At 53.3% G+C, this 21,746-nt stretch overlaps 2 protein-coding genes across 5 annotated transcripts; both read left to right on the top strand.

Moving 5' to 3' along the window:
• The first annotated feature begins 841 nt into the window (after nt 1–841).
• Rab4b (RAB4B, member RAS oncogene family) lies at nt 842–12,477 on the top strand. The gene is made up of 8 exons (XM_052712121.1): nt 842–1,037; nt 2,817–2,897; nt 3,155–3,269; nt 5,810–5,872; nt 5,962–6,116; nt 7,162–7,257; nt 7,372–7,502; nt 12,099–12,477. The coding sequence occupies exons 1-7, from the start codon at nt 1,022–1,024 to the stop codon at nt 7,485–7,487; spliced, it is 642 nt and encodes a 213-aa protein (XP_052568081.1). The 5' UTR covers nt 842–1,021; the 3' UTR covers nt 7,488–7,502; nt 12,099–12,477.
• Nucleotides 12,478–14,091: 1,614 nt separating this feature from the next.
• LOC128094068 (prolyl hydroxylase EGLN2-like) lies at nt 14,092–21,710 on the top strand. Of its 4 annotated transcripts, none has more exons than XM_052712138.1 (5): nt 14,092–14,174; nt 15,171–16,273; nt 20,612–20,731; nt 21,082–21,218; nt 21,428–21,704. In XM_052712138.1, the coding sequence occupies exons 2-5, from the start codon at nt 15,401–15,403 to the stop codon at nt 21,573–21,575; spliced, it is 1,278 nt and encodes a 425-aa protein (XP_052568098.1). In that variant the 5' UTR covers nt 14,092–14,174; nt 15,171–15,400; the 3' UTR covers nt 21,576–21,704. The 4 variants fall into 4 exon arrangements, with proteins under 4 accessions (XP_052568098.1, XP_052568101.1, XP_052568099.1 ...); XM_052712139.1 differs by lacking the exon at nt 14,092–14,174 and adding an exon at nt 14,437–14,557; XM_052712140.1 differs by lacking the exon at nt 14,092–14,174 and adding an exon at nt 14,585–14,851.
• The last annotated feature ends 36 nt before the right edge of the window (nt 21,711–21,746 follow it).

The raw sequence follows: 21,746 nt of genomic DNA, 5'->3' as shown, positions 1-21,746 counted from the left end.
TTTGGTTTTTGAGGTTGGGTGGACATGTGCGAAGAAAATGTTTCTCAGGTTCCCGAATCTAGCCAATCAGTGCCCTGAATGTGGTAACGTCAGTGGTTGCTAGGCAGGGTTTCACTGTTGTAAGCCCTTCGCTCCAAACTGGGTAAGGTCTGGGGCCACAAGCAAGGGAATAAACTAAACAGTACAATATATGTATACTTTCCTCCCTTGAGAAGGCGGTAACTATTGGTAATGAGCCAGCTAGATCCTGACGAGGGTATAGATCGCACAACATACGTTTTCCTTTTTTTTTGGAGACAGGGTCTCATTGTGTAGCCCTGGCTGGCATGGAACTCACTATGTAGACCAGGCTGGCCTCGAACTCATTGATATGCACCTGCCTTTGCTGCCCCGCCCTCCCCCCCCCCCCCCCCCCCCCCCCGTTTGAAGGTATGCGCCACCATGCCCGACCAGCAGAGGTTTCGTTGCAGATGGGGAGCAACGTGAGCGTGCCCTCTCGGCTTTCATCCTTCCTGCCTGTGGGGTTAGAAATCGCACCCAGGAGCTTGAGATCCGCTTTTCCAACTCTGTCCATCCTGCCCTTGCCACTTCTTGGCATTCGTGTCCCCACCCCCAGGTCCACGTCCAACCAATCCGGAGTCTCGTCTCTGCGCCCAGAATCCTGACCAAATCCGTTCCTCCGCGGGGCGCAGCACCTCTGCCTCCGCCCCCTCCCACTTGCTCCACCAATCGCTCGTCTGGGTTACGCCCCTTTCGACTCGGCCCCTTTCGCGCCACCAATCTTCGCCGTCCGTCCCGCCCACTGTCTGCCGAGTCCGCCAATCCCGGCCTTGGGCAAGCGTGGCCTGGTATCCGCAGCTCTGGAGGCTCGCGCGGGAGTGGGGGGTGAAGGCGGAAGTGGCGGCGCCGGGTCCGGGAGTGGAAAGGAGCTGAGGCTGCAGCCCGAGTGGAGCGGCTGCCGGCCGAGGAGCAGGCGCGGCCGCGGCGCCATATTGCGGCCCTCAGCGGTCGCCACCGAGCCATGGCCGAGACCTACGGTGAGGCTGCTGGGTCGAAGCGGGGGGCTGGGCCCGTAGAGGATGCGGATGTGGAAATGGGGCGGGGCTTTCTGTTCAGGGGGCGGGGTCTGCCGCGATGAGGGGCAGGGCTAAGTGGGTCTGGGGCTGAGCTTAATCGATTTGGGTGGAGCTTGGGAGACCGCTGTATGAGTTAAAAAGATTTCAGGCGGGATTTGAGGGAGCCAGTGATGGTAGATTAGGGTAGGGGGTAGGCCTCAAGGAGGGAAGCAAGCCTTCCTGGGCGGAGCGTGAGTGAATAGGGCGGGGCTGACGGTGAATGGCAAGGGTCGGGCTTTATGGAGTAGAGAGAGAACCTCGCACAGATGCTGTGAACCCTGCACATCCTGTGGGGCTGATCTGGTTTGAGAGGTCTGGAGTGATGTCCTGGAGTTAGATTTGAAACTTAGCGTCAAAGGATGCGGCTTAAGTTTAAGGATAGTGGCCAAGGGTTCAGGGCAGAGGATAGGGAGAAGAGGTTCAAGGTTGGAAAGTCAATATGAATATACAGTATCATGTGTGTGGAGGGAGGTCTGAGGGCAGTAAAGAATCAGAGACAGCTACATGCATTCAACACATATAGAAAAGCCAAAGAATCTAGTGCAAAGACCCTGAGGAGGGAACCAGTTTAGGTAAATAGGCTAAATGTCAGAGTGAATTGAGAGGGTTGTAGGAGGTGAAGTGGAGAGGAATGGAGGCCAAATTTAATCAAGGTTGAAATGGCTTTAAAATTCATCAGTTAAGGTCTTGCATTGTGGAGACCTTTAGTCTGGGTTGAATCTTAGTTCTACCCAGCTGTGTGGCCTTGGGCAAGTCGGTTAGCCTTTCTGACCTCATTCTCCTACTCTGGAAAGTAGGGGTACTTAATGTACTTCGCTCGTTAGATCTTTATTTGGGATTAAATGAGCTGTCAACATACATAACGATCTTTAGGACTGTGTTGGGTATATATATGGTAAGCACTATGTAAGAATAATCTTGTGTGCTATAATCCTCACATTTGGGAGACTGAGGCAAGAGGACTGCTTCAAGTTAGAAGTCTGCCTGGACTACAGAGTAATACTCTTAAAGTAAGAAAAAAAAAAGAGCCAGGCGGTGGTGGCGCACGCCTTTAATCCCAGCACTCGGGAGGCAGAGCCAGGCAGATCTCTGTGAGTTCGAGGCCAGCCTGGGCTACCAAGTGAGTCCCAGGAAAGGCACAAAGCTACACAGAGAAACCCTGTCTCGAAAAACCAAAAAAAAAAAAAAAAAAAAAGAAAGAGAAGTGGAATATACTGGCACATTCTGTAATCTTAGTAGTGAGGAGGCTGAGGCAGGAGGATTGGAATTCAGGGCCAGATAGTGCTACACAATGAGTTCTTGACTAGGAGAAGAAAAAAGAAAGAACTACAGTTATATGGCAGCATATAACTGTAATCCCAGCATTCCTTTAGAAGCTGAGGCAGGAGGATTGCTTGGAGTTTGAGGACAGCTAGGTCAGTCTGGAATACACAGTGAAACTTTGTTCCAATCAATAATAATAATAATAATAAATAATGAGTAAAAGGGTCATTTGGGTTGTGGGTCAATATGGAAAAACCCTTGCCTAGCCTGCAGGATGCCCTGAGTTCTATCTGCAGCACTGTAGATGTTTTGCTTTTTGTTATGTATGGCTGTTCCTGCTTTTGTGTGCATCTTTCCTTCTGACTTCCTGTCTTCTCTCTTACTCCCCGTGCCCTTCTTTCCCTGTGGGTACCCTTGATCTTGGCACCATCTGCTCAGACTTCCTCTTCAAATTCCTGGTGATTGGCAGCGCTGGAACTGGCAAATCATGTCTCCTCCATCAGTTCATTGAGAATAAGTGTGAGTTTCTGGCAAGACCCTGGAACTGTGGATGTGGCCATGGTGTGGGTCAGTGGGCAGTAGATGGGGTAGGTAGCAGGTACCATTGGTATAAAGCTAATACTGTAGGTCTGCCTTTGGCCTTGGTGGATGGTCTTTGCTAAGTTCTCTGCCGACCCAGCAGTGAGAATTGGGTTGCAGAAACGGAGGAGGAGGCCTATAGGATGGGGGAATTCCAGGAGCCCCTGCACTGCCTCCTCTTTCCCTCCCACTCCCAGTCAAACAGGACTCCAACCACACCATCGGCGTTGAGTTTGGATCCAGGGTGGTCAACGTTGGGGGGAAGACTGTGAAGCTACAGATTTGGGACACTGCTGGCCAGGAGCGGTTTCGGTAGGTGGCCTGGGTTCCCAAGGAGGGAAGAGGGGAGGGCAAGGTGTGTAGAGTCCCTCAGGGATGAAATAAGAACAGGGAGATGCAGAGAGGGCAGGGTAGGCAGATGGAGAGAAACAGGACCTCTGTTCACAGGGGGCATATATCTGATGAGAAAGGAAGTTCTGGAGAAAAAAGGCTAAATGTGGTGGTTCAGGTCTGCAATCCCAAACACACAGGAGGCTGAAGCAGGAAGACTGTGTGAGTTGGAGTCCAGTCTGCCTAAAGTGAAAAATGAAAGAAGGGATAGAATTGTAGCTTAGAGGGAGAGCACTAGCCTAAGTAGTGTAAGACCCTGGATTTGATTCCCAATTCAGAAGAGACGGAGAGGGAGAAAAGGGAAGCTTGACGTGTGGTAGTGCTCAGAGCTGGAGCCCCTGCCTAGAATCCCCCAGTGAGGGGCTGGGGGCATGGCTTAGTGGTACAGCATCTGCCTAGAATCCCCCAATGAGGGGCTCAGGGCATGGCTCAGAGCTAGAGTCCCTGCCTCGAATCCCCCAGTGAGGGGCTGGGGGTGTGGCTCAGTGGTAGAGCCCCTGCCTAGAATCCCCCAGTGAGGGGCTGGGGGCGTGGCTCAGTGGTAGAGCCCCTGCCTAGAATCCCCCAGTGAGGGGCTGGGGTGTGGCTCAGTGGTAGAGCCCCTGCCTCGAATCCCCCAGTGAGGGGCTGGGGGTGTTGCTTAGTGGTAGAGCATTTGCCTAGAATCCCCCAGTGAGGGACTGGGAGAAGGCTCAGTGGTAGAGCCCCTGCCTAGAATCCCCCAGAGCTCTTGCCTAGCTTGTGTAAGACCTTTGGTGCCATCCCCAGGACCAGGAAGAAGAAAAAATAAATAAAAGGCTTAAGGGTGTGAATAAGGAGTAGAATTTTATCTTTCTAGTTAGTGAATTAATTAAATGTCTATGTTTGTATGCCTAAGTATAGGTATGTGTACTATATGTGTGCCGGAACCCCCAGCGATCAGGTCCCCTGGGGCTGGAACTATAGGTAGTTGTGAACTGCCATTTGGGTTCTGAGTACGGAACCCATATCCTCTGCAAGAGCAGGAAGCCTTATTAACCAACTGCTGAGCCATCTCTCCAGCCCCGAGGAGTAGTGTTTGAAGAGGGATCTTAAAAAGGACAGACACTGAAACCTCTAGGAGCTACAGCCTCGGGAGGAAGGAGAGACATAGACAGAGAGATGAAGGAGGAATCAAGGCGAGAATGGGTGCAGAAGGAGCAGGTCAGCAGCAGAGAGGTTCAGGAAGGGTTGGACAGCTGGAGTCGAGGGGAAAGAGAGGTGAGTGTATTGCAGAGAGTGGGAGATGTGTAGGCTGGGGCACCTAGTAGGTCTGCAAAAACAGAAACTCTGAGAGTGAGAAACAGAAAGAGCAGGAGGGCGGGAGGCAGAGAGAATATTTAGCCCATGGAGAAGATAGCCTCAGCACATAGCGGCTGCCAGTTAACTCACGTGTAGATCGGCTGTGTGAGGTGTGGAGAGCCCAGAGGCAGGGAGAGGGTGAAAGAGACCGGCGTGGGACGTGGCTTGGGTTTGCAGTAAGTGCATGCATTCCAGAGGGATCCAAATTGGTGACAAAGGGAGTTGGCCGCACAGGAAAAGGGGGCCTGCATCAGAAGGCAGGGAGGGACAAGTAGAAGCTGAACAGCACTCGGCCAGGCCAGGCAGGTGGGCGATACTGAGAAAGTGCTGACTGACTCGCTGAAGGCATGAATGAGGGGAGGCTAAAGTGAACATGGGGGAGACAGACTGACTGTCAAGAAAGACTGACAGACAAGAAAGAAAATTAAGGGAATTATGGGAAATTATGCTGGGTGTGGTGGTAGATGCTTATAATTTCAGTTCTTTGAAAGGCTAAGGCAGGAGGATTGCAGGTTCATGACATGATCTTGTGAGATGGCTCAGTGGGTCAAAAGTGCTTGCTGCCTACCTGAGGACCTGAGTTTGAGCTCAGGAGAGAACCAATTCCTACAAGAGTCCTCTGACCTCCACACATGCGGTGTGGTACATGTACGCCCACCCACACCCACATAAAAGAAATAATGAAATAGGAAAGTCCAAGCTTGCCTGGGATACAGTGGATTTGGAGTCAGTCTAGGTATGTTAGCGTGACGTTGAGTTAAACTAACATAAAGGGCTGGGGTGTAGCTCTGTGTAGACCACTACCTACATGTGCCAGGCCCTAGCTCCAATCCTAAGCACCCTGGGTGTGATGTCTGAGGCAGGGGAGTTGGCTTAATATTGAGGCCAGGTGGGCTGCTTAGTCAATTTCAGGCCAGCTTGGACTAGAGAGTGAGACTATCTCAAAGAACAAACCTAAATAATAACAATAATTGAGGGACCATGGGGCAGAGAAACTGTATCTCAAGAAGATTAAGGTCAGGTTTTAGGGGATGGACCAATAGAAAGGGGGGCCTCCGAACTACTAGCCTCTCTCCACAGAGGGGGGCAATCCCAGGGCAGATCCCAGCCTTGCGGGTGACTGGGTCCCCCTGGCCCCACAGGTCGGTGACGCGGAGTTATTACCGAGGGGCAGCTGGAGCCCTGCTGGTGTACGACATCACCAGGTGGGTGCAGGGTCTTGGTGGCATGGGAGAGGCTGGGCATGAATGGTTCTCCTCCTGTGCTGCCTCCCTCTTCTGTCTGTCCTTCACAGCCGAGAGACATACAACTCACTCGCTGCATGGCTGACTGATGCCCGAACGCTGGCTAGCCCCAACATCGTGGTCATCCTCTGTGGCAACAAGAAGGACCTGGATCCCGAGCGTGAGGTTACTTTTCTAGAGGCCTCCCGCTTTGCCCAGGAGAATGGTGAGGGCTGTGCTGTGGACCAGGTGATGGGTGGAGGGATGGGCCAGTCCACTGTGGCCCATGTGCCTCTTAGCTTTTGGTGGATGGCCGTGCCTTAAACATGGAGCTTCAGCAGGCCTGCTTTAACTCAAAGCACTGAGTCATGTGACTGCTGTGGTCTTCAGGTTCAGCTAGAAAGAAGGTGAGCAGTGCTGGCCACAGGAGCTGCCATCGCACCCTTAGCTCCTCCTGGTACAAGGTAGCTGCTGTGAATTTCCTCCACAGCGGGGAGGCAGCGTAAAGCAGTGGTTTAAGGTGGCTGCTGTAGGGGTTGGGGATTTAGCTCAGTGGTAGAGCGCTTGCCTAGCGAGCACAGGGCCCTGGGTTCGGTCCTCACTGGGGGGGTGGGGGGGATGGCGGCTGCTCCAAACTCAAGCGGCGATTGAGGTAGATGCCTTTGTGAATAAAGGCTAGCTTCAGACACACTGTGTTGCCCAGGCCGACCTAGTACTCCTGACCATCTATCTGTGTTATCTCTGCCCCCACTAGGATTGTAGAGAGTGCCCAAGCATGCCCTATTCATGGCCTGTTGGTTTTCAGACCCCCAGGTTTAGAAGAGGTTTTGCTGCCAGGCAGATGTGGGTTTGAATCTTGCATATAACTTGATTGCGAGGCCCTGTCATGTGACCTCTGGGTAGCTGAGGTGGGCTTGGGGCTGTGCTCAGTGAGTCTGGGTACACTGATGAGGCTCATGAGGCTCATGGTGCAGTGGTCGAGGCAGGGAGGCAGACCCATTTGTTGACAGTGACACCAGAGAGAAGTCCCTGCCAGCACAGGGGAGGTACAGGAGGCTCTTGGACTCAGGCTGGGTCATCAGGGAGCGGTGCAGGAAGGGCCATGGCAGCTGAGTTGGAAAGGAAGAGGCGGGTGAGTGTGCAGGAAGACACCATTCCCTGCAGGGGGTAATGCGTACAGTGCCTGAGGTGAGGACAAGCATGGATAGAGCTTTTGAGGAACCCAGAGTTGGAGTAGAGGGTAGGAACTGATAGAGGCCCTGCCCCTCCAGAACTGATGTTCCTGGAGACCAGCGCTCTCACGGGTGAGAACGTGGAAGAAGCTTTTCTGAAGTGTGCACGCACCATCCTCAACAAAATCGACTCAGGTGAGGCCTACCTGCTCCGAGTGAGAGATGGGGGTGTGGGGGCGGGGGTGTGTGCTGGTTAAAGGCAGGCTCCATGGGCTCTGAGGAACACTTTTGGCTTTTCCCCTCCCACAGGTGAACTAGACCCCGAGAGGATGGGCTCAGGCATTCAGTATGGTGATGTGTCCCTTCGCCAGCTGCGGCAGCCTCGCAGCGCCCAGGCCGTGGCCCCTCAGCCCTGTGGCTGCTGAGACTTGCAGAGCCAGGTGGGATGCTGGGGGCTCAGGAGGCGAGAGGGCTTTTGGTATTGGGTGGGGTGGGGCACAGAACAGCCATTGAGACTTGGAAAACGTGACAAGAAAAACGGTAACAAAGACACAAATAGTCGGGCGGTGGTGGCGCACGCCTTTAATCCCAGCACTCGGGAGGCAGAGGCAGGCGGATCTCTGTGAGTTCGAGGCCAGCCTGGGCTACCAAGTGAGTTCCAGGAAAGGCACAAAGCTACACAGAGAAACCCTGTCTCGAAAAAAAAAACAACAAAAAAAAAAAAAAAAAAAAGAAAGAAAAGAGAGAAAGACACAAAAGCCCATGAACCAAAGGAGCCATCTTCCCAGCCCCAGGGAACCCATGGGCCCTCTGCACCCCGGACCTCTGCCAGCCTCAGCCTGCACTTGATCCTTCATTCATGGTTCTCACTGGTGTAATGAACCTCTGTTGTGTTAAGCCGTGGTGAAGCCTCTGGGGAGACAGCAATGGGTAAAACAGACCAAAACCAAACAAACAAAAATTCTTGTTTGCATGGTACCTACATTGCCTTGGGAGAAGACACACCATAGATGGAATACTTACATTAAAAAAAAAAAAGAGTGTGGAGAAAAACAGTCTGGTAAGGTGGATAGGATGCAGATTGCCCTTTTACACAGGACACCCAAAAAGGTGACATTTATAAGTGAAAACCCAGAGCAGGGGAGTCAAAAGAGGGAAGGTAAAAAAAGTACATGCAGAGGCCCTGGCATAGGCCCATGCATGGTGTGGCCAAGGAGGCCGGTGTGGCTGGAGTGGGGTATGTGCGTGCACTAGGGGTACAGCATGGGCTTGGGGAACCGGCTAGTAAGTACCTAAGGCTTTGGGGAGGTCTCTCATTTATACCCTGGATGCTACAGGAGCCAGGGGACTACTGAGCGCAGGAGGAGGGAGAGGGCCAGCCTCTCAGCATCATAGGATTCCTCTAGCTGGATTGGATACCAGTGAAGGAGCTGCTGGCGACTGGTGTGAGGATGAGGTGGAAGACTGGAGATGTAGTTCAAATGATAGAGTGCTTGCCTAGCGTGCCTAGCGTGCATGCAGGAAGCACCTGATCGTGGGAGTGAGTCAGAGGCCAGCCTGGGATACATAAGGCCCTGTTGGGGATAGAGAGAGACTTACAGCCTAGGAGCCTGGGGGGGGGGGGGGTCATTGAGAAGTGGCTAGGTTCTTTCTTCCCTAATCTCTCTCTCCAGTCTTGGACCCTTTTGTGGCAGTTAGTGGCTCTGGCTAAAGCTCAGATCCATCCATGTCCCTTTTTGAGAACCATCCATGGGGTCCATGGGACTCTGCTGAAGCTGCTGAGCCTGATGCTTGACCCTCTGCAGGGCCTGGGCCCTGCCACCTTGCCCCCAGAGGCTCTTAGATGTAGCTAGAGTTTTCTTGCCTGGCCCACAGTCAGGACAAATCTCTCTCACCTGCCAGTCCCACAGCCGCTCAGACCCGACCAAGTAAACACAGAGACTTATATTGGTTACAAACTGTATGGCTGTGGCAGGCTTCTTGCTAACTGTTCTTACAGCTTAAATTAATCCATTTCTATAAATCTATACCTTGCCACGTGGCTCGTGGCTTACCAGCATCTTCACATGCTGCTTGTCATCATGGCGGCTGGCAGTGTCTCTCTGACTCAGCCTTCCACTTCCCAGCTTTATTCTCCTCCTTGTCCCACCTATACTTCCTCCTGCCTGACTACTGGCCAATCAGTGATTTATTTATTGACCAATCAGAGCAACACACTTGACATACAGACCACAGCACTTAGACATTTCCCTGCTCCTTTGAAAGGTCTTCATTTCTTTGGGTCTTTCTTTCCAGGCCATGTTTTTTCCCCCCCTTTCCCTGGTAACCTTCTCTTCCCAGAAGCCTTGTTGGTTTTTCTATGCATGGTCCAAACTCCTTGACAGACCTGCAGGAGCCTGCAGGGTTTGGCCCCTTCCTTATCTCTGTGATGGTGGGTGTCCTTGCTAATTCTCCCTCCGTACTTCAGGAAGCCCGGTCCCCTGCCCTCCCAGCCACTGGCAGGTCCGGGATGGCTGTGGGGAATCCTTAGGCCTGAATCTGTTTTGCAGGTAGAGCCAGCACTGCTTTCTTCCTTTCTTTGATTTTTGAAAATGTCATGTGCATTGGTGTTTGGCCTGCATGTGTGTCTGGGTGAGGGTGTCAGATTCCCTGGAACTGAGTAGTTGCAGACAGTTGTGAGCTGCCATGTGAGTGATGAGAATTGAACCCGGGTCCTTTGGAAGGGCATCCAGTGCTCTTAACCGCTGAGCCATCTCTCCAGCCTAGACCAGCATGGTTCTTGATGCCTGTGGGATTTGAAGGAGAGAAGTCCAGGGTGAGCCCTTTAGATAGCGTTCTTCCTCCTTGGTCTCTGCACTTGCTGGTCTGAGCCTGTTTGCTGACCCTGAGTGTGTAGAGTGGGGTCAGTCATAGTCCCTCAGGGGTGTGGAGGAGATTGACTTCTGTTTAGAGCAGAGCCTAACATTTGCTGAAGGCTTGGCCCAAGGGCTGGTCCTTGCTGTCCTTCTTACCCATCGTAAAGACTCTGGGAGGGTATGTGTACTGGCTATGTAGCTCAGTAGTAGGGTGCTTCCCTCATATGCGGGTGGCCTTCTTGGGTGCGGTCCTCAGCCCCACAGAAAATAACAAAACAACAAAGCAAAAGGAACATTTGGCTGTATGGAGACAGGCAAGTATCTCGGAAATTAGTATAGAGTCTTTTCCACAGTTTGTCCTCAGTGGGTCACATGTAACCAGTGAGTGTACAGAATCCGTTGATCACCATGCCATATATTTATCTAACATAGTCATACCTACAGAGAAACTCAACTATTTTCTTTTTTTTACTTTTTTTTTTAAAGATTTATTTATTTATTATGTATACAGCATGTATGACTACAGGCCAGAAGAGGGTACCAGATCCCATTACAGATGGCTGTGAGCCACCATGTGGTTGCTGGGAATTGAACTCAGGACCTCTGGAAGAGCAGTCAGTGCTCTTAACCTCTGAGCCATCTCTCCGCCCCTCTTGTTTGTTTTTTTTTAAAAACCCCTTTGGTGTGTTTATTTTCCTTTTGTGGGGGGGTGGGGGGCAGGTCTTGCTGTGTAGCTCAAGTTAATGTGGAACTTGCTATATAGCCTAGGATAGCCTCAGACTTGCATCAGTCTTCTTGCCTCAGCCTTTGAAGTGCTAAGAGTCTTAAGTTTGTGCCACCATGCCTGGTTATCAATAAATCTTTTATTGTTTTTGAGACAGGGTCTCTCTACATAGCCCTGGCTGTCCTGGAACTCACTATGTAGACCAGACTGGCCTTGAACTCACAGAGATCCACCTGCTTCTGCCTCTCTAGTGCTGGGACCAAAGGTGTGCGACCATATCTGGCTTGATATTTTCTTTTATTAAAAAAAATTTATAAAAAAAAGTACATTGCCCCCACATACCCTTTCCTCTTCTTTAAAAAACAAAAACAAAACCTTTGAGACATATAGCCCAGGCTGGTCTCAGACTTAACTATGTAGTAGTCAAGGGTGACCTCAAACTGCTGATCCTTTGGCTTTTACCTCCCAAGTGCTGAAATTACAGTACCCAACTCCATTTATGGGGTGCTGAGGATGGATGGAACCCAGGGCCACATGCAGGCTAGGCAAGCAATACCAGCTGAGCCATATTTTACTTTCTTCCTTTTTCTTCTTCTTTTTCTTTTTGAGACATAGCACAGGCTTGTAACTTGAAGCCTCTAATTTATTTCCTGAGTGCTGGGATTATAGGTGTGAACCACCACACCCTCTGATTTTACTTCATTTAGACAAAAAGTTAGTCTGGGCCTACCAACATTTCTAGAGACGTCTAGGTAATGTTGTAAGCAATCGAAGCAATGACCACTACTCTGTTCTATCTCTCCAGTCTGAGAAGCATGGGAATGAGGCTTATCCTGGAACATTAGGGATAAAAAGGGACACAGACATTTACAAAGGTGGGACATATATTTAGTTTATGATTTGTGTTGGGTTTTTTTGTTTGTTTCTGTTTTGGTTTTTGGTTTTTTTGAGACAGAGTTTCTTTGTGTAGCCCTGGCTGTCCTGGAACTCACTCTGTAGACCAGGCTGGCCTTGAACTCACAGAGATCCGACTGCCTCTGCATCCTGAGTGCTGGGATTAAAGGCATCCACAACCACTGCCCGGCATGTCTTGTGTTTTTGAGACAGGACCTCACTTTGTAGCTGAGGTTGGCCTCAAACTCACCATCCTCCTGCCTCTACCTCTTGAGTACTGGGATTATATGTGTGAACCACCACCTGGTAAGGGTCGTGGTAGTTAGATATTGAAATGCCCCTTTACAGATGCACACAGCTATCTGAGGCAAACAAATAGGGGATGCTCAGAGAATGAGACCCCTACGTAACCCGCAGAGGAGCAGCAAAGTCAGACAGTGCATAGACTGGGAGAAAAAAGGGTACAGGCAGACATAAGTCATGAAGATACCTAGTAATGAGACAAGAGATTCTAGCTAGACAGACCCAGGACCCCTCTAGGTCATAATACCCTTCTCTTTCAGCTCACCTGTTCTCCTGGACCAGCTCTGTCGAAGGCTGGGGCCCAGAACCAGGCCCCAAGAGGCTAGGCCCCAATCTGCCCCAGCCCCAGAAAAGCTACCCCATCACCCATCCCCTTCCCTGGCCTGGTGGGGCCTTGCTTTGGGGCAAGATTGAGCCACAGGGGAAGGGGGGGAACCCATACCTGCTGCTGTTTCCTCGGACTTGGCTAACTCTATTCCCCCTGAGCCCCTAACCATACCTGAAGAACTCCCAAAGCTTGAGACCAGGGCCATTTGGCCCCAACTTCCTGCCTGGCCCTGCTGTTGCAAGTCTGTTATTTATTACCTGGAGGCCTGCTCCATCCTGTCCCGGTCCTCCATAAAGCATTGTTTACACCTGTGTTTTGCCTCTGTCATTCTGAGATGAGATAGAAGAGGTCCTTGATGGAAATGCTATGAGTGGGGCTTTGCATGAGGAACCATGTTTCCGGTGGGACTTGGTTTGTGGATGTATTGGGGGTACACACATACTCATTGAGGCCAGGGTTTATCATTGTGCATCTGTCTTTTTTTTGGTTTTTCCTAGACATCCCCCCCTTTTTTTTTTTTGACACAGGGCCTTGTTATAGCCTAGACTAACCTGGAGCTGAAGTCTCCCTGCGTTAACCTCCCACATGTTGGGGTTACACGTGTGTCTGTGCCCAGCTTGTATACATACTCTATGGCAGTGCACAATCGATCAAAGCTGGTGTGTGCAGCAATGACATCCCTGTGTGTGAGTCTTTCCAGGATTCCTGTATGGGGCAGTGTCAGTAGGGACATGTGATGCTGTGGCACATGAGTGGTCTCTGTCCTGGTGATTGTGTTGGTGAGGCTGCAACAAGACCAAGGAATTAGGGACCATAAGGGGGCCTTGATTCTGGACCAGGTTCAACTAGTGTATGTATCATATCTACAAGTTAGGACAGTGGCTGTGTGTTGCTGAGAACATGTGCTCCTGAGATTTGTGTGTGCTCTGGTGTGGATTTGTTTCTGAGTGCGTCCGTGCGTGCGTGCGTATACATAAACCTCCGTGTTCCACAGTGGTTCTTTATGCACCCCAGACTCCTGGTCCTACTTGATGCTGATGTGTATCTCCTTATCTCCTTGCGCCCTGAAATCTTTATATGAGCTTTTGGAGACTCGTGCAGCCCCCTCAGGAGAGCTTCAGCTGCTCTCCCAAAAAGTCAGCAACCCATTGATTGCCCACCTGTAGGAAGGGGTGAGGCATTCAAGTAACCCTGTCCACATAGCTCTCCCAGGAACAGTGGCACTAATGTTATGTGTAGCTTAGTGATAGAGCGCTTGCATTGCATGTGCGAAGCTCTGGATTCAGAGGAGCCTGGTTTTGCAAATGTCTTCTCTACGAGGCTGTCCCAGGTTGCTTTAATCTGATTCCCATGTTGCCCTGAGGGAGCAGGGCGGAGAGGGTCATGCAAATAGTACATATTTGCTCATTTGTTCTACCCGACTTTGCTTCTCGTAAGGACATCCCGTACTCACCGTTATTTTTTTTTAAGTGCTTATGTAAATTACTGACGTAGGAATTTACATACACTTTCCAACTAACTGCGCAGTCATTTCTCAATATCCTCTTGGGTTGTGAGGAGGAGCTGCCTATGTAAATGATACATTTACATAGCAAATACCAACAGCCCAGCTACTACCCATTCACTGACATTTTCTGCTGGTAGGGGGGCTTTCTATGTGAAACGTCTTATTTGCACACACACACACACACACCCAGGGCCGTCTTAAAAACTCAGAACGCCTTTTCCTGAATCTGCATTCCCGATTTCGCGTGGAAGGGGTGGGGCGAATAATGCAAATGAGCCTTGCGTCCTGGACCATCTCACTCTTCTCCCGCAGGGCGTCCTAAAGCGCCTGTCAACGTCTTGCTCACGCATGCGCAGTCTCCTCGGCCGGGCCGCGGTCACGTGCCCACCGGGCGAGGCGGGGGCGGGGCGTCGCGGGCGGTGGGGGGGCGGGGTATGGCGCGCTGTGAGGCGCAGGGCGGCTGGCACAAACGGCGGCGCCGAGGTCGGAGGAAAAAGCTCGGTGAGGAGGTCGCGCGAAGGGAAGGACCCGGGGAGAAGAAGGAGCCCGAGGGCGGCCGGGCGGCCGGGCGGCGGCGACCAGGCGGGAGGCAGGAGGCGGGACGCGGGCGGCGGCGGCGACCCCGCGCTGGGCGGGTGGGGGTAGGGAGGGAAGCGCGCGCCCGGCGCGGCGGGGCGGGCCGTTGAGGGCGGCGGGAGCGCGCGGCCGCCGCCGAGGGGAGGGGCCGGGCCGGTGCGGCCCCGCCTCAGTGGCCCGCGGCGTCCGGCGGCCCCTGGGCCGCAGCGGAGGGGGCTGGGAGGGAGGCCCTTGGGTCCGACCCCTCCCCCCCTCCCGGCCTCCCTTCCGTCCGTCCGTCTGTCTGGCCGGACCTCCCTTCCGTCTGGGTGTGTGTCGGGCCCCAGTAGGCTTCCTCCCGTAGGGCACAGGTCGACCCCACCGGCCCTCCCGCTCCCCTGCCGTCTTGTTTTCCTCCCTGTTCTCTTTGTCCCTGGACTCCCGGTTTGCGCCGCCTGCCCTGGCTCGTGGCCTTCCACTCAGGCGATCTGGTTCCCGCAAGTGTTGAGCGGTGGCAGTGCCCGCTGGCTGCCCACAACCCCGACTTTACCCTAGACCCCTCATTCCCGTTTTCTGTGTCATTCTCCTCATCTCTCTTGAGTCTCGATGGAACCCTCAGGCAGGTACCGGTTCCCACTTGTCGCCGTTGCGTCTCTTTCTCCCGCAGAGCTCTTTGATTATATTTAGTCTTCCTTGCCTTCCCTATTGCCTCCCTCTCTTCGGGCCTTCCGGGCAGCGTTTTCCCTCTGCACTTCCCTGTATTACTCTGTCTGCCAGCCATTCCCTCCCAGATTTCAAGTTCTGCGCCCTGTCTTGCCTCAGTGTGTGGATGTGTTTGCTGTGGATGTGTGTCTGTCACCCACTTACTGCAGTACTATCCCCACCCCTTCCCACCTGCTTGTCTCTAACTCCTTACTTAAGTCCGTCTCTCTCTCTTTTCAGCCACCCCCACCAGTCCCCTCTCAAGCTCCTAGGGACAACTGTGGACTTGGGGACCAGCGAGCACCCCCAGGGCTCTAGAGGACCCCCTGCTGCCTGCCCTGCCTCACCCTGCCCCACACCAGGCCCAGCGGCCCTCGGCTGCATCAAGTGGAGGAGGAGGAGGCGGAGGAGGGTGGCACCATGGGCCCGGGCCGTGCCCTCCATGCCCGGGGGATGAAGACACTGCTGCCATGGACAGCCCGTGCCAACCGCAGGCCCTGAATCAGGCTCTCCCTCAGTTGACAGGGTCTGTGTCCGAGTCCTTGGAGCCTAGCCGAGCCAGAATGGGGGTGGAGAGCTACCTGCCCTGCCCTCTGCTACCCCCCTACCACCATCCAGGAGCATCTGGTGAGGCCTCGGCTGGCAACGGGACCCCCAGGACCACAGCCACTGCTACCACAACCACTGCCAGCCCCCTTCGGGAGGGCTTTGGTGGGCAGGATGGTGGTGAGCTGTGGCCACTGCAGAGTGAAGGCGCCGCTGCGTTGGTCACCAAGGAGTGCCAGCGGCTGGCGGCCCAGGGTGCCCGGCCTGAGGCCCCCAAACGGAAGTGGGCCAAGGATGGTGGGGATGCCCCTTTACCCAGCAAGCGACCGTGGGCCAGGCAAGAAAACCAGGAAACCAAGGGGGAAAGTGGTGTGGGCTGTGACAGCGATGGCAGCAGCAACAGCAACAACAACACTACCAGTAGCAGTGGCGAGGCAAGTGCTAGGCTGAGGGAGGAGGCCCAGCCCTCTGCACCTGAGCGCCTGGCCCTGGACTATATTGTGCCTTGTATGCGGTACTATGGTATCTGCGTCAAGGATAACTTCTTGGGGGCAACACTGGGTGGCCGTGTGCTGGCTGAGGTGGAGGCCCTGAAGTGGGGCGGGCGTCTGCGTGATGGGCAACTAGTGAGCCAGCGGGCGATCCCACCGCGCAGCATTCGTGGGGACCAGATTGCCTGGGTAGAAGGCCACGAGCCAGGCTGCAGGAGCATTGGTGCCCTCATGGCTCATGTGGACACGGTAATCCGCCACTGTGCGGGGCGGCTGGGCAACTACGTCATCAATGGGCGCACTAAGGTAAGGCACTTTCTCGGTGAGTGCCTAGTGCTTTGGCATGTGGGTTTGGAAACAAGCTTCTGGGGTTATGTAGAAAAGAGTAGGCAGCTCCACCAGAGGGGCCACAGCTACCTGTGGGCACTTGCATCTTTTCCTCCCTCTGGGCTTTGGAAAAGTAGTTCAGCCTGGGTGGCGGTGGTTCTTGCCCTTGGAAGACCAAGAGCTGCTGACTCTTAACCTGCCTTAGACCAAGAGTAGTTAATGTCGGCAGAAACCTGTTCTCCTTTGCTGGCGCGCAGATGGCAGACCCAGAAGGTGAAGGGAAGGGTGGTAGTGTTGAGGTAGCCTAGGCTGAAGATGGGGTACTGCCTGTCTAGTTGAGCACCTGGCCTGGGCTCCATGCTGCCCTGAGTGGACTCTTGGCATCTGCATCAAGAGCAGCTTCCTGGAGGTGACACTGGGTGACAGTGTGCTGGCCTTGGCAGAGCGCTTGTCCACATCTTTCCCACTCCTCCCTGCCCTAGTCCCTGCTCTTCATCCTCTGACCATTTGTCACTTCCTGCCTGCTTTTCTCTGGTCTCTTTCCTTGACCCTCTGCCTTTATGTTTTCCTTCTCCATTCCTTTTTCTTGTTGCAGAACAGTAGTTCTTAATATTTTTGGAGCCAAGGCTTTTCAGATAATCTGCCAAAAGCTGTAGACCTTCTCAGGAAAGGTGCACATTTGGTTGGAGTTTGTGGCTGTCCATTCAAGAACCAGGGGTCAGGAGTCCTGACTGGACCGTGACCTCCATGGCCTTTCTGGTCTGTTGACATATCCATTCTCTTCATGGACGAGTGTGAGTCTGAGGCTTGGTGTCCTGCTGCTGGCCAGCAGTGGTTCCCGGCTGGTCTTACTGTAGACTGTGTTCTGCCCTGTGAGCAGGACGCTGTGCTCCTGATGGTCCCCTCCCTTGTCTCTTGGCTTCTGTCTTGAGTTCTGCCTCAGTACAACTTTCTTTCCAGGCTGGAACTGGCTTGGGGATCAGGGTCGTCCCCCCACTTCCCTCCTCCCCGGGGCCCAGGCCTGTTTCCTCCCCACCCCAGCTGGAACTTGTCCTACTTCCCTCTCCCTCCCGTTACTTGATAGCTGAAGAGCCAGAGCTGGCCCCTCCCTGGGTTTGGCTCCTGTACAGGCAAGATCAGTGTTGCTTCCTTGGCTCGGCAGCGGCAACTGGTGTCCACTCTCCTTGCAGGAGGGAAGTCAATGGGGAGAGCAGGAGAGCTGAGTGCCCAGGGAGTGGGGTACAAGCTCTTCAGCCTCAGAGGATGGGAAAGCCGGCTCGGGTGCCTGGCTACTAGCACTTTGGGAACGGGGTTGAAGGAATAGGTTGTTTGCCCTGTGCTGTCTCCTCCCATCTGGATGGGGTTGGTGACAGGGCCTGAGCTAGGATTGAGGAGGGGGAAGAGTTGGAGTCTAAGCTCTAGGTGGTGGAGGCAAGCACAGGTCATGCTGGGGGAAAGAAGGAGCCCATCCCATTACTCCACACGGCAACTCCATGCTCTTCGCTCACAAAGGGCAAGGGCCACGGCTAACTTCCCTTCTTGTGCTCTGAGTGAGAATGTGGGGTGTTGAGGTGATCTGGGGTGGTGAGGACACCGACTACCAGTGTGGTCCTGACCAGCAGCAACCTAGGTCATTCCTGAGTGGAGCTCCTCCACCTTCCTACCTTCCCTTATCCCTCTCTTCTCTGTGGACTTGGAGCTGGAGGAGTTTATTCTCTGGCATCAAGGATGAGCAGAGGGGACCCCAGGGAGGATCCAGCTAGTTTGGTTAGCCCCTTTAATAGCAGCTTGGAGGCAGGGCCTGCTGTCTGGCAGAGTCACTGGCTTCTGATATGGTGTGTGTGGTGGTGGTAGGGTCCTTGGCACATTATTACAAGTAGCAGTAACTCCAGCATCCTAGAGCGATCCCTTTTCCCCGCTTTTGAAGGGTGGAGAGTAAGCTCCTCTGTCACTCTACTGCTGTCCCTGTGGTGGAAGCTTTTCCTCAAGGGGCTGAGGGTCAGAGCAGCACTTTGACACAGCAACGTAGTTCCCTGGGTACTGTAGCTTGACCCAGGGCTTCTTGGATAGTCAGCTAGATGCTTGAGTCCTGAGCAATAGTGTTGGGAGATAAGCCCACCAGAGACCACTACATGGACATTCTTAAAGCCAAAAAGAAAGGCTTTATTGCTGGCCAGTAGCTGCATGGGGAACGTGCCCAGATCTTGCAGCCCTAAGCCTTATAGCTTTGTCTTTTATGCACAAAAAGCACATCCTGGTTGTCGAATTTAACTAGCTGTCACAGTTATCAAGAAGCAGAACTGCAGAAGCCAAACAACAAGGTTAGTACAGTTAAGGACTTTCCTTAGAACTATGGACTGAGTGTTCCCACTGTGGCAGGTATTGGGGCCTGTGTGCTGGGCTTTAAGGTCAAAATGGTATCTCTAACATGGTCTCAGCTGTGCTAAGATCTAGGGACCAGTTACAGTTGCACAGGCAGGTTTGCAGGCTTTGACGTGGGGAGGAGGTAGGTCAGGCCCTGCAGGTTGGTGGTCTTGGTGCCTGTGGTGGGAAATGTACTTCTGGGGGGGGGGGGGTGTGTGCTGTGAGGTGATTGATCAGCGAGCAGAACCTGCTTGAGCTGTGATTGGAGTCCCAGCTCAGGAGGCCTTGCCCATCTCTAATCGGTGACTCATTGATTCCAGGCCACCAGGGCCACAGCCACATTCTTTGCTCCCAGTGACTGGTTGCTTAGCATGCCATCCCATCTGCAGGAGCAGTGCAGAGAAGATTCGCCCTCCTGAGCTTAGAGGCCTGGGTTTTCCCTAGGGGTCTTCTCACTTACTGCACCTGGTGCTGAAGCCCTCTGCTGCTGTGTAGCCTTAGATGGTGGAGTCTGTGGTGGATCAGCTGTGTAGAGGAGAGACAGAGAGGCCTTAGGCATCCACAGTGGGGTGAGCCCTGGGATTAATGGGTTGAGAGGAGCCTTGGGAGGAGGATGTAAGGCTGAATCAGCCTGACCTTCATGGAGTGCTGGGGTAAGCCTTTTGTCTTGGCAGCAGACGTTGATATGTCTGATTTTAAGTGTTTTTCTATGCTTGTCTTGCTGAGCTAGACTGGACCCAAAAGTATAACAGCATTGTCAAGGAGCCCCAACTTGCAGAGTGGTACCTGGATGGCTGAGTCAAGACAGATGGTTGCTGACTGGGCCAAAAGCAAAGGGCTCTCTTGCTAACTACTCCATTTGGCTTAGTATGAACTCTCTCAATGGGGTTGGGTGGAGGGGTGGCACAGGGACTCTCTTTCCTTTAAATAGCATTTCAGCTTGTGCTCCAGTCTCTCTCCTGTGGCAACAGGCACTGTGTCTTTGCAGACATTCATAATCTAGTTCCGTTCTCACAGCAGCCTGTGAAGTGGTGTTACCTGAAGTGAGGAACTTGATTTGCCTTCCCAGTACCACAGCTCATTCAGCTACAGACACCAGACCATGTGGATTGGGTCTGCAGAGGTGGCTGCACACTTTGTCCTGGTAGGGCTCTGGCTGCCTGGTTGAGAGGCAGGGGAACCTGGAACTCTAGCTAGAACCTTGCCCACAGAAACCAAGCCAGGCAGAGGCCTGCCTCTGAGATGTCAGAAACACCCTGTCTCAGAGGAGTTAATGCTGGGGATGGAAGGTGTTTATCAGCCCCACTCTACAGTGGGGTCGTTGAGGCCTGCTCAGGCACTGGGGCTGCCAGCAGTGTGCAGGATGCTTGGAGCTGGAACTCTAGGGTCAGGTTCCTGTCACGTTTGCATGGGACAGATTATGACGCTGGAGTCTCTGTAGTCAAGTGTAACAGTTCTCAGCATGACTTCACATTAGAATTACCTGAGGGAACCTTTAAAAAATCCAGGCTGCACCTTCTTTGAACCCTTACAGAACCTCTGATGTGAGGAGGGCCTTTGTATCTCAGAACCCTTGGGAGATTCTGTGCTCTCACCGAGTAGTTCAAGCTGACCTCAAACCTGTGTTTCTCCTGCCTCGACCTGCTAAGAGCTGGGATTGCAGGTGTGCACCATGCACCCCTGGCTAGGGTTAGGATCTCTCTAAAAGCACAGACCATTGCTTACACATTGAGTCGCTCTGGTTCTGGGCTGGGGTTGGAGGTGGGATTGTTGAGACCAAAGAGTTTAGGATGAACTTGAGGATGGAGTGTGGCTGAATTAGGGAAAAGTCTCTTGGGCTGGAGCTCCCATAACCTAAGATGATCCAGGACAGACCAGGGACAGGAATGGTGAGCCTGCTTCCTCAAGAGGTCCCTCTGGTCTCAGTAAATCACCTTCCTCCATTTCTACCAGGCCATGGTGGCGTGTTACCCAGGCAATGGGCTCGGGTACGTGAGGCATGTTGACAATCCCCACGGCGATGGGCGCTGCATCACCTGTATCTATTACCTGAATCAGAACTGGGATGTTAAGGTAGGGTGTGGAGGTTGGGACGGTATACTTATATTCCAGCTGGGGTTCTGTTCTCTACTCCTCTCAGTTCACAGGGCAGTGAGATCCGCAGGCTCCTCTGTAGCTGACGGTGGGCCCTCCCTCCTTTCCGGGAATGGTGCCGTCTGCCTAGCCCCACCCAGACTTGTACACTTGTCCCCCCACCCCCCTTTCCTGTCTTTAGTAGCTTCCTGCCCATCTCCATGGCAATGTACACTGCGCTGCCTTTCATTTTAAGCGCCTGGGTGGTAGGAGCAAGTGATGTGTGCTGGCGCTGCGCCCCCTGGTGGGCAGAGTTAGCCTAGTGAGTAGCCTTCTCTGGCCTGCCCCAGGTGCATGGAGGCCTGCTGCAGATCTTCCCTGAGGGTCGGCCCGTGGTAGCCAACATCGAGCCCCTCTTTGACCGGCTGCTCATTTTCTGGTCTGACCGACGGAACCCACATGAGGTGAAACCAGCCTATGCCACCAGGTATGACCTGTACTTGAGGAATGTGCCTAGCTGCTTCCCCTGTGCTAAAGACGTCTTAGATTCCCAACTCTCAGAGTGACAGGGGGAGTGATGAGATGCTGAGAGGGCCTAAGTGGGATCTGGAATCAAGTGACCTAAAGGGGTGGATGTGTCACCAGAGGTGGCAGCTAGAACTGCAGAATACCGATTCTGACTGCCTGATTTCCCAGGTACGCCATCACTGTCTGGTATTTTGATGCCAAGGAACGGGCGGCAGCCAGAGACAAGTATCAGCTAGGTACCTGCTTTTGTCCTTTGTCCTTCCTAGTCCCCATGTGCAGCCAAGTCACGGTCCTTACCCTTTGTTTCTGGTGCTGAGAGTGGTACCCAGCGCCTTTGCCACCCTAGGCAAGCACTACCACCAGCCCACAGCCGCAGCCCTTCCTCAGTCCCTTACACCCCGTTCTTGCCTACTTTCCTCAGTCCCTTACACCCCGTTCTTGCCTACTTTCCTGGTGTCTCCAACCTGAGTCCCATTTTTTTCTTGGT

The sequence above is a fragment of the Peromyscus californicus genome, unplaced genomic scaffold, assembly GCF_007827085.1.
Source record: "Peromyscus californicus insignis strain IS unplaced genomic scaffold, ASM782708v3 Scaffold_4__1_contigs__length_199733344, whole genome shotgun sequence".
Taxonomy (NCBI): Eukaryota; Metazoa; Chordata; class Mammalia; order Rodentia; family Cricetidae; genus Peromyscus; species Peromyscus californicus.
This window is presented reverse-complemented; position numbering and strand designations above follow the sequence as displayed.